At 53.3% G+C, this 12,123-nt stretch overlaps 1 protein-coding gene across 1 annotated transcript; it reads left to right on the plus strand.

Moving 5' to 3' along the window:
• Positions 1-3,645: 3,645 nt before the first annotated feature.
• Positions 3,646-9,603, plus strand: CCDC177 (coiled-coil domain containing 177). Its single transcript, XM_004426289.3, has 2 exons — positions 3,646-3,903; positions 4,781-9,603. The coding sequence occupies exon 2, from the start codon at positions 4,809-4,811 to the stop codon at positions 6,903-6,905; it is 2,097 nt and encodes a 698-aa protein (XP_004426346.3). The 5' UTR covers positions 3,646-3,903; positions 4,781-4,808; the 3' UTR covers positions 6,906-9,603.
• The last annotated feature ends 2,520 nt before the right edge of the window (positions 9,604-12,123 follow it).

Genomic DNA, 12,123 nt, shown 5'->3' on the forward strand with positions numbered 1-12,123 from the left:
GTCCCACATACAGCAACTAGAAGGATGTGCAACTGTGACACACAACTATCTACTGAGGCCTTGGGGAGAAAAAGGGAAAAAAAGGAGGAGGATTGGCACTAGATGTTAGCCCGGGGCCAGTCTTCCTCAGCAAGGATGTTAGCTCAGGGCTGATCTTCCTCACAAATAAATAAATAAATAAATAAAACCCTATGTGATGGTGTTTGGAGATGAGGCCTTTGGGAGCTAACTGGGTCATGAGGATGGAGCCTTCATGATGATATTATAAGAAGTCCTTATAAGAAGGGACAGGAGAGAGCTTCCCCTCCACCATGTGAAGATACAACGAGATGCCCATCTGCAAACCGGGAAGTGGGTCCTTACCAGACACTAGATCTGCCAGCACCTTGCTCTTGGACTTCCCAGTCTCCAGAACTGTGAGAAATAAATACTTGTTGTTTAAGCCACCCAGTCTATGGTAATTTATTATAGCAGCCTAAACTGACTAAGATAGCAAGCCATTATATTAAAGGATCTAAAGGGTACTTAATAAATTATTGTTATCTCTAAGGGTCTGTGCAAGGCAAAATAACAGTCCATATTGTGCCTCTCTCTTTTGAGGAAGTTGAGGCTCAGAGGGGCTAAGAAACTTGCCTCAGATCACACAGCCGGGCTGAGCTGGAGTTTGAACGATTAGTCTGTCTGACTCGTAGGCCCACGTTCCTCGCCACCATGTCCACTACCCCACTCACAAGGGGCAGGTGGGTGTTCCCAAAACGGGCTGCCTTCTTTATTGGGTACAATAACAACATTGGGTTTAACACCCTTCATCTCTGGCAGGCTAGACTCTCAACCTGAAGGAAATCAGCACTTAACCTGTGTGAAACTCATCTCTTGAAATGTCCAAAGCACTTAAAGACGAGAGCTGAGACAAAGGCACTTCATTGATTGCCAAGGCGCTTCTGCTGAAGGGGCCAGCTTCCTATCTCAGGGCCCCCTTCCCAAGCCCTCTCCTTCCATGACCTTCCCAGATAAAGAATCGTTCCTTAATCAAGGGTGGAACATTTGTTGGGCTTCCCCTTAAAAACTTGCAGACACTACAATGTTTCATTATTGATTCTGACCACACTTATAAGATGAGGTTTATCAAAAAGAATGGGAACTATTTTCTCACTGCTTATTGACAATGCATTGGTCTAGGTATTCGCATATAGTCTTTCCAGTTCTGACAACAACCCTGGAAGGTAGCTATTTTTATTGTCCCTATTTAATGACAAAGATGACATTTACATAGCAGACATTAATCTTTAAGGTAGGCAATTTAATGGGATTCTACATAAAGAGGAGAAAACCAAGGTTTGGAGAGGTTGACCTGCCTACTCCATTCATCTCCATCTGAATACACATCTTTCCAGATGCCAAACTCCAAACTCCAGATTCCAGTTTGGTGTGGAAATACAGCGCATGGGATGACCTTCAGGATCAGCCAGAGCCAGGTCAAATCCCAGCCCCACCTCTTACTAGCCAATCGCTCCTTTTCGTTATTGAGAGCAATTCTCCATGGCATTTCTACATATCTTGTAAAGGCTTTTATTCTGGACTATTTTTCAAGGAGCATCCTTGGAAGATAGAATCTCCCTCCAGGTCAGAGGCAAGATTAATTTTTTGCTCAGGATAACAAAGATAATGCCACCCTCTGGGGCAAAGGTTGAGCAGGTTTCCTAGCAACCTCCTTTAAAAGATTAGGGTTCACTAAGCTCAGGGTTGCTCAGCTGTGACACAAACCCATTATATGTGCAGTATCTACCTGGGCTCACCTCTCCACTGCCCCGTTGGACTTGAGGAGCAAGCAGAGCCAACAAAAACATGAACCTCATGCTGCCTGCTATAACGAGAGTAACAAAGTCCTTTGTTTCTGACCCAGGAGTCTCATGTCTTCTGCCAGCATTTATGAACCTGTTGCAGACTAACCTGTTAGCACGTACGTAGGATAAAATCTCAAACCCTTCCCAGTCTTCAACACTCTCAACCAAATGTCAAATGAGTCAGCAACTCGCACTTTCTCACCTCCTGTTGCACCTTAGCCTCCCGTGGTTTGGCATCAGCCCCAGTACCATACAGAAGCTGTTTTGGCTGATGTCACCAAAGACCCTCTCACTGCCAGTTTCAGTGGGCATTTGATTTGATGTTATTGATGTGGAAGCACAGCTGCTGTGTATCAGGAGGTCATTTTCTTCCCCCTAACATTTATTTGAATTATGAAATGATAGAAGATTTAGAAAAGTTTTCTTAAAAAAATAAAACCAGAATCACTTTAAAAAAGGTGCAATTTTTCTGGACCTCTGCAGCCTTACACTGGGGCACAGCCTCCTTCTGAAGTGCTCTACTGTCAGCTTCCACAAGACCCTGCTTTCCTGCCTGTCCTTATTGGGTCCCTTCATGGACTCCTTGCCCCTTAGCAGCCCCATCTCTGCTCTGCTGCCTGCCTTATCGCTCCACCTGCCCTCCTCGAGTGACCTCACTCACACTGTTGGTTTCAGCAACTTTGTATATGGTGATGCCCTGAACTCTAGCTCCAGTTCAGACTTCTGACACAATTTACCACCCACCTGCCGAGCACCTCCACCTCAAACTCAAGTGATCCACAAAGGAGGCCATCCTTCCCTGGCCCTCCACACTGCCTAATCCTCCCTCTTGGATCCACACTCTTGAGTTTGTGGTACACCCAGCCACCCCATTGCTCCAGGAAGTCATCCTTGACCTTTCCCTGCTCCTCACACTCCACAGCCAAGCCATCTTTGAGCATTGCTTCTTTTACTCTCGTTTCAGGAATCCGTACACCCCCATCTCCCACCAGGCCCACTCTTCCTACTGCTGTTACCCCTCAGGTCCAACCCTTCCTGCCTTGGGTGACTGCAGTGTCCAGCTAACTGGGCATCCTGCCTCCTCTTGGCCCTCCTAAAGCCCTCACCCCATTGCTGCTAGAATTAAGAGTCCTAAGAAATAAACCAAGTCACATCATTTCCCTGCCTTAAGCCTTTCACTTGCTCTTCACTCGCTATCTGACAACGTCAAGGTTATTAACAACATAGTTCACCATGCTCTCTAATGTTATGTCTCACCCACCCTACAACCCCCTGCCTCAAGTCCTCCTCCCATCTGTCTGGGATGGCCACTACTACTCAAAAGGGAAAAAAGGTGGTGAGAAGATGTCTCAAAACAACACTCATTAAATGGCACTCTCTGGTTTTAATTTGTATTATCTGGAACCCGGAAGTCCTAAAATGTTGCATTAAACACTAGTCACAGATCTTCTGCCCGCCTCAAACCTCTGAATGTTCTTACTTTTTCTTCAAAAATAAAATCATAGTTTGGATCAGGAGCCATATTTCTACGCAGTTATTCACTGTCAAGTTTATTTGCTTCTCAGGGTCCCCTTGAGAAAGAAGCCAAGCTATTCCTTCATTCTACCAGTTAAGGTGCTGCACGAATAGGGTTTCTTGGTGAATATACACACACATTTTTTGAGATCTTCGCCCTCTAAGCAAACAAACCAACACCCTTGAGTGTCCACCAGGAGGCGCCGGGGGCGTCGAAAGACCTGCGGTGGCGAGGCGGCGAGGGATGCAGCAGCGATGGAACCCGGCTTCCTTTTTTAAGAATCAGTGTGAGGGAAGGGAGCAGAGCTGCGTTATTTTAGGGAGACCTTGTCGCACTCCCCCTCCCGCGTGTAGGTAGCGTCTGGGGTGTGTGCGGGCCCCATGGAGAGACGCTGGCGGTGGCTGCGGTGGCAGCTGGGGCTCCTATCGCGGCTGCAGCCGGCAGTAACCCGACCCCGCCGGCGCAGGGACTGAAGAGGCGCAAGGAAAAGCGGCGAGCTGCGAACAAAAGCCCTCGGCGCGGAGCCCGAGCCCGGGACCTGCGGTAAGTGAACCGGCCCCGGGACCCGGGAGCTCCCGGGCTACCAAAGCCCCAGGAGCCCACCTCGCTGGAATAGGGTGGGGGGCCTTGGAGGGCATCCGGGGGCAGGTGTCCGAGCCTAGACTGGAGTGGATGGTGCCTTTAGCACATTCAGACTTGGAGGGGATCGGGTGCATCTTGGAAGACCCAGGCGCCTTCTCTGTCCCCAGCAAACACCCGGTGGGGGGCAGAGGGGAAAGGCAGGCACAGCTGCTAGCAAGCCCTGCCCAAGAGGCAGGAGCAAGAATCGATCACCCCTCCCGGAGAGGTCTTTTGGGACTAAGGCATTTCTCTCAGCCTTTCCATCACCCCTGGGCCTGCGCCTGGGGCTCCTTTGGCAGGGGGAAATCGACCACAAACTTCTTCCCTAGGCAATGGGGTCCCCGCAGCAATGCACTTTGGGGAGGAACAGGCCTCTTCCTTTTTTGTTCCTTTTTTGTTCCAAAGCTGCATCCCTGGTCGCCCGCCTGAGCTACAAACAAATACGCTAATCCTCCCGGGAATCCTCCAGCGCCTCCCTGGTCGGCTACTGCCTGCACCGCGATCTTTTCATCTTAACTTGCAGCAGAGAGGAGCTGCATATAGCGGGACAGACGCCGAGGGGAGCTGGCCACAGGCCTCCGCCCCACTCCGGGGCTCAGGGAGATTGAGACTGCTCTCTGTGCACCAGTCCCCGCCCCCCCGCGCCTGGGTTTTCAGGGCATCGGTATTAAGATTTACGTTCCACCGGGCTCTGAGCCTAATCCCAAAGCGGATTAAGTTGGGAGGGGGTGAATATGAATGGGGAGAGGGGAACTGCTCTGAAATGTATTCTTCGACGTCTCTTCCTTGTCATCCGCAGAGACTCCACAAAAAGACGGGGCTCAGCCATGGTGGATCCCGTGCCTGAAGAGGAGAAGGCGGGAGCCGAGCCCGGAGGCTCAGGAGGGGACGGAGCCGCCGCGTCCGTGCCCCCTGACGCCCAGGGCGCCCAGCAGCCCGCAGCCTCTTCGGCCTCGGCCTCCGCGGCGGTGCCCTGCAAGGCTGAAGTCCCGTGCGCAGCAGAAGGCGGGCGGCGGGAACAGTCCCCGCTGCTGCACCTCGATCTCTTCAATTTCGACTGTCCAGAGGCTGAGGGCAGCCGCTACGTGCTGACCAGCCCCCGCTCGCTAGAGGCCTGCGCCCGCTGCGCCGTCAAGCCAGTGGAGCTGCTGCCACGGGCCCTGGCGGACCTGGTGCGCGAGGCCCCCGGCCGCTCCATGCGAGTGGCCACAGGCCTGTACGAGGCCTACGAGGCGGAGCGGCGCGCCAAGCTGCAGCAGTGCCGGGCCGAGCGCGAGCGCATCGTGCGCGAGGAGAAGCGGCGCCTCTTCACGCCACTGGGCTCCGCGGCGGCCGCGGCCTCGGCCCCCAGCGCGGGCAGCAGCAGCAGCTGCAGCAGCGCCAGTCTCCCGGCCTCGCCCGCGCCGCGTGCGGCCCGCAAGGCCTCCTCCAGTCCTTCTCCCGCCCGGACCCAACCTCCGCCCCCGGGTTCGCGGGCAGGTAGGAAGAGCCACTCGCTAGATTCACTGTCCCGCCGGCGCGAGGGCACTCTCAGCTCGGAGTCTGGCGCGTCATCGTCGTCCTACAGCGGAGAGAGCCTGCGGGAGCTGCGCTGGCCGCCACGGGCCCCAGCCAGAAACAGCTGCCCGGCGGGGTCCCCATCCTCCGCCCCCAACCCCCTGGGCCGCCCGGCCGCCCTGGCCCTGGTTCCGCTCACCGGCCGCAGCTTCAGTCTCGGAGACCTGAGCCACTCGCCGCAGACGGCTCAGCAAGTGGAGCGCATCGTGCGCCAAGTACGCGCCGAACGGGGCCTGCGCGGTGTGCCGGAGCGCGACCGGAAGATCGCGGCGCTGATGCTGGCGCGGCACCAGGAGGAGCGCTTGCTGCTGGAGCAGCGTGCCGCGGCCCACGGCCAGTGGGAGCAGCAGCGCGTGCGCGCCGAGCAGCGGCGGGAACGGGAGGAGCGCGAGAAGCAGCGCGCCCTGGAGCAGGGCCGCCGGGCCTGGGCCGCGCAGGTGGAGGAGCGGCGCGGCCGCCGGGGCCGCGAGGAGCGCGAGGCGGCGCGGCGGCGACAGCGGCAGTGCGAGCGCAGCGAGGAGCGGCGGCGGGAGCTGGCCGAGCGCCAGGGCCTGCTGCGGCGGGAGCGGGCGGAGCGCGCGGCCAGGGAGGACCGACTGCGCAAGCTGCAGCAGGAGCAGAACCTGAAGCAGCGGGAGGAGGGCCTGCAAGAAGGGCGCGAGCGGGCCGAGCAGGTCCGCAGGGAGCGCGCCCAGCGCGCCGTCCGCACGAAGCAGCAGCAGGAGGGCCAGCTGCAGCGGGAGAAGCGGGAGCTGAGCCGGGCCGAGCGGGCGCGCCACGACGCGCTGCTGCAAGGCCGGGCCCGGCAGGAGCACGAGGAGCGAGAGGGCCTGCGGAGCTCCCTGGAGGCCAGTTTGGGCCGCGCGCAGGAGAACTACGAGCAGTTGGTGGAGCAGCGCACTCGGGAGCTGCGGGAGCGGGCCCGGCGGGAGGAGCTGCAGGGTCGGCGGGCCAAGGCGGCGGCCGAGCGCAAAGAGCGGGAGCATCAGGCGCACCTGGAGGCGCTAGCTCGGGCCGGAGAGCGGCGGCTGCAGCACGCGGCGCAGGCGGCCGAGGAGGCGGTGCTGCAGAAGGCGCGGCGCGTGGGCCAGAGCCGATTGGAGAAGGAGCGGGCACAGCGCGCCAACAAGGAGAAGGTGGAGAGGGACGAAGACTGCCGCCGGCGGGAGCTGCTCCAAGCCATCGGGCGCAAGCTGGAGCGCAGCGAGCAGCTGACCCGGGAGCGGCGTAGCGCACTGGAGAGCGCCCGCTCCACTGCCCGGGCCTCCTTCCACGTGCGCGAGAAGGTGCGAGAAGAGACCAACACGCGCTCCTTCGACCGCATGGTGCGGGAGGCCCAGCTGCACGCCAGCCTGGATCGAAAATGACCGCCGCTCTGCGCTGGCCAGACTACCATTCTCAGCCCCCAGGGGCCTCCCTTACCCACTTTGACCAGACTGTGGGAGTCCCCCGTCGGGGCACAGCGCCTGGCCTCACCAGACTTCTGACCAATGAGGCATCGAGAGGATAGACGTTCGAGACCTGTCAGTGCGCCACCTTTGTTTTTAAAAACTGACTTCGTTTGGAGATGACATAGCTCAATCTGACCACGTCCACTCCTGGTGGTTCCCGCAGCGGCCCTTGCCAAGCTTTCCTGTGTGTCTTTTGTGTTGGAACAGAAAAGAGCTGGGAGAAAGGGGCTGGGTCTGGACTGGGGGGAGGGCCCCCCTCGGAGAGAGAGTAGAGGTGATTGCCCCCTTCTGCTGGGGTCACCCCAGACGCCTTTCACATATTGGTGTCTGAGACGACCCGGTCACTGCAGCTCCGGAGGCATCTCCCTGGCTCACCTCCGTCTCTTACAATATGGCAAGTTGCACAAAGCTCGGAGGCCTCGCAGAAAAGCACAGCCCTTCCAAGATGTTAGGCCACACCCAAGTGACCCGAAAAGCTATTGATTTTTGTACGCTTGGCTTTTGATCTGCCACTTGAGCAAATTCCGGTCTTAGGTCTGATAGTTTTTCAGTTGGTTCCCCTAGGTTTTCTGGTTAGACAATCACCTGCAAATAATGATCAATTTGTCTTTCTTCTCCCTCCTTATTCTCCCAAGTGACCCAAGAAATCGGTTGGTTTGGTGATGCTGTTTAGCTTGAGTGGAAGCCCCCAGCCCCTGGGGGAGGCGAGTCCCTTAGGCAGCAGTGTTCCACCCGATTACACTTTCTTACAGGGTAGTTTCAGGGGAGGTGGTGTCTGATGCCCACCTCCCAGTGTGGAGCCCGCTTCTCGCAGACAGCAGCCATGCCTTAAGCAGCAGGGCTACCTTATGTGCCTGCCCAGGCCAAGCCTGCCTGCATCTCCAGCCCTGGATGCTGTCCCGAGGGTGGGCCCTGGAGAGTTTGGAGTGTAGGATTCCCTCTGTGAAGGAATCATCACGACTGCTCTGAGGGCGATTTACTGTGAGGACTGAAGAGCTGGAATGGCCTCTTTGCTGTTGAGAGATGTGCTCCTTATTGTAGGTAGTGTAGCTTCTCCTCCTCCCTTCCCCCACGTGAGGAAAAAGAGAGTCTCCCCCTTGCATTCCTGGTTCCCTCTCACCTATGACTGAGAGGATTCAACCGGTCTGTCCATGCCTCACCTTTCCCATTGGCCGGGTGGGGCCATCAGTACTCTTCTCCTCAAGGTCTCCCAAATCCAAAGCTCCATCTCAGTATTATTTGTTGGTCTTCTTTGTGCCTTTCTTGACCTGGAGTTGGGAGGCAGGAGGGCTGCTGTTGGCCTACTTTGTTTCTGGGAATATGGATTCCTGGCGTTGGAAGGGTCAATGCGTCATGGACAGATGGTCATTTAGCCTCTGGGGGAAAATACTTGCAATACCAGGCCACTCCCTGGTCTAGAAAGTTCCATTTGGTTGTCTTCAGGCAACTTTAACCCTTAGAGTGCTTCCCTTCCGTGAAGCCGAAATCAGCCCCCAGCCGTATCCACGCACTGACTCTGCCTCAGCAGGGAAGGTGGGAAGTAAGACATTACTTTTTATATTAAACCAGGATCAGGAAATAAAAGTTACCAAAAAAAAAAAAAGAAAGAATCAGGGTAGAGAGCTACTATAGTAGACATATTTCATGTATATTCTGCTGGGCAGAATTGTCCCTAGAATGTTTGGTATTACACGCACACACACACACATTCCATCAGCACCCCCACTTCCCAATTACATGCCAGCAGGTACAGGCGTAGTGTGTAGAAAGAAACAGTGCCTAGGTGTCACACTTCAGATGTTTGTGAAACCGCGAAGGAGCTATGCCAAGGTTTATTTCTTGAATGGGTAAATTTTTCTCTCAAAATTTCTTCTTGTTGGTAACCAGGTTGTCAGTGAGCTGTAATAATTGGCATTGTCTGTGGGTCAGGGGCATTTAACTAAAAGGTTAATGTGATCCTGGTTCTTACCTTGTGGTTCCTGATTTGCTAAAGGGCTTTTGAAATCTGAATAGAAAGTTCCACCGAAAGCTACTTCCAAAGTATGTGCGTTCATTTGAGAACGACACAATCTGGTTTTCTGGATCAGGTGCTGAAAGGTACATAGGTAATCTTCCCTGGTTCTCTGTTCAGTTTGTTTTCTGACTTCCTGAGTGACTTTGGGTAGATCACCTCTCTGGGCCTTGGTTTCCCCACCTGTAGAATGGGGATCATGAGCTCTACCCTCCCCCTCACACAAACACTGTGAGGATGAATCAGAACCAAAGTGGTGCTCCCAGTTCCCTGACTTTGGAACTGCAGGTGCAATGGCTATAAACAGAAAGCACCATGTGACTGTACTCTGCCCAGAGAGTGTAACGTACTATCGTGACCTAACGCAGAAAGGAATGGTCTCAATAAGCACGTTGCAGGGCTGGCCCCCTGGCTTAGCGGTTAAGTGCACGCGCTCCGCTGCTGGCAGCCCGGGTTCGGATCCCGGGCGCTCACCGCTTCTCCGGCTATGCTGGGGCCGCGTCCCACATACAGCAACTGGAAGGATGTGCAGCTATGACATACAACTATCTACTGGGGCTTTGGGGGGAAAAAATTAAATAAATAAAATCTTTAAAAAAAAAAAAAGCACGTTGCAGATCATAGTGTCACATGTAATGCAAAGGTCTAGGTCTGAATGTCACCAAATTAGAGGTTTGCACTTAGAGAACAGCACTATGTAAAGTCAAAAACTTTTGGATTCTTAAAAAAATCCATATAGCTAAGTAGAATTGAAGGAAAAACAGAAGCCAAACCTAGTAATAGTAAAGAATGGTTTCTCCAAATTTCAGACCATCCTCTAGAATAGAGACCCATCTCTATACTCTAGGATAAGTGATCATGTTGCTTGTTGAGGAGGAGCAATTTCCAGAATCCTTTATTGGGCCCATTATTTATATTCTTCTCTTCAAAGTGATGCCAGAGAGGAAAAGTGTTTCTTATTCTGAAATGCAGCAGAGAAAGTTGGAGGGTAGGGGGCTGTGGGGACGATGAGTGGAGAAAGGCTTACTTCTTCCGATGTGAACATTCTAACAAGTGCCCAGAATTTGCCTCTGAGCACCAGGCTGGAAGTTTTCTTGCCATCCGGGAAATTGCAGCCTTGAAATGGCCACAGACCTTCACATTTGCCCTCTTGGAATGTTGCTCAGAAAAGAGAGAACCTGAAGTAGGGTGAGGAGGAATCGGAAGGGTTGGAAGAAGCTTTAGTTTGGTTCATTACCAAGGAAACAAGCAGGACAAAACCATTTCAGGTGGAATCATCAGTGATGCTGTTCCTGTGTCCTGCTCAAGCAATGACCAGTGCCTACACCACATCTGGACTGGAAGATGGAAGTTTCCTTTTGGAAGCACACAGACTGAGTCTTCAATGGGAGCAGTAAGTAGGACTGGCCAAAGACGAAGAGTCTGTGGGGTAGTGAAGGCATATGAGAATGCAATGTGTGTTCAGGCCATTCTGTGAAGCCCACCACTTATCATTCCCTCTCCTTTAAAAAGTCCTTTGAAACAGGGGTGACTGACTCTACGTAAGAGGCTCTATCTTGTTCACCATTAAATCTCCTGTAGCCCATGGTTTAGCACCTGACATATGGTAAGCACATGAATACTGAATGGAGAGAGGGATAGATGATGGATGGATGATGGACAAATCAATGGTGACCAGAGGAAATCTGTACAGAATAGATTAGGTGGGCACGCCTTCATTCATTTGACAGATTTGTATCGAGCATCTGCTCTGTGCCAGGCACTGCTCTTGGTACTGAGGAGACACTCTCTCTGATCATTGACCCTGGGGACCAGTTATGCTGCCATGTCATGAGCAGACACCTTTATTTCCCCATTGGGCTTAACTACCTTCCCACCCTGGTTTTCATCCACATGCAGACCTAATGGTCCTTCAAACACAAACTTCAAGACTTTTCGGTTTCCTAGAAACACACCATCCTCCAACCAACCATCATCTAGTCATGCTGTTAGCTTTCGCTCAGAGGAGCCTTGATTAATCAGGTCAAATTCATAAGGTCATGTACTTAATCAGCTTTAAATTACAGTAAAAAGAGAGACAGATTAATTACCTCCAAGGGCATTATTTGTCATGCCTTTAATGGAAGCAGCATAAATAATAATTGTTGACCTAGAGAACTGAGCCTTAGGCCGTGCAGAGTCCCAGATCACCAAAACGGTACCCACTCCATCATTTGACTGTTCTTGCCGAGACAAGAAACTCAACATTTCTGAAGCATTTCTGGTTTTAAAGTTGCAGCAAAAAGAGATTTCTGATCGATCCTAACTTGATGAGAACGTTTAGTGAACCAGGATATCCCACTTCTTAAGACCTCCAGGTGATTGAGGTCACCCACAGGTTGCTATGTAGAATTGCCTTTTCTCCACTGTGTGACTGCATCTCCGCCCTGTACATCCCAGGGAAACGTTTGGCAGAGGAACATAGGAAACGTGGCGTTTCTTGACACAGCCTGGAGAGGGGCATCAGGGACGTGGCAGATAACTCACAGTTCTGGGAATGTTGTTCCGGCCTTATATGTGACACATTGGCTTTGGGTGTCTGATGCAGCACCTGCAGTATTACACCTGATCACGTGACTCTTTACAGACGAGCAATTCGTCTGCTCACGTATGTGCTCTGTTCCGTGGAGTTCTGGTACTCTCTCTCATGCACCTCCCCCCAGCCCCGTGCAGACCCCCACACGCCCCAGCCCTTCATACTGTCCCTGGTGCTACTTTGGCTTCACGTCGGTCAGGGCTGGGACAGAGGGTGGTGTTGGTAGCTGTTAGGACACAGATGTTAGGATATAGACGGGGGATGTAGTTTGTCTCTGAGGAACACCGGTTGTCGTTGTTTGCAGTGTTGTTACTTCCTGATTTATCAAATACTGTCATGTCCCACATGAGCACAAAAACCTAGTCTGAAGTGATTTTTTTTTTTTAAAGATTTTGTTTATTTTATTTTTCCCCCCAAAGCCCCAGTGGATAGTTGTGTGTCGTAGCTGCACATCCTTCTAGTTGCTGTATGTGGGACTCGGCCTCAGGATGAACAGAGAAGTGGTGCCTCGATGCACACCCGGGATCCGAACCCGGGCCACCAGCATC

This window comes from Ceratotherium simum, chromosome 24, assembly GCF_057802395.1.
Source record: "Ceratotherium simum simum isolate JZ-2026a chromosome 24, ASM5780239v1, whole genome shotgun sequence".
NCBI lineage: Eukaryota > Metazoa > Chordata > Mammalia > Perissodactyla > Rhinocerotidae > Ceratotherium > Ceratotherium simum.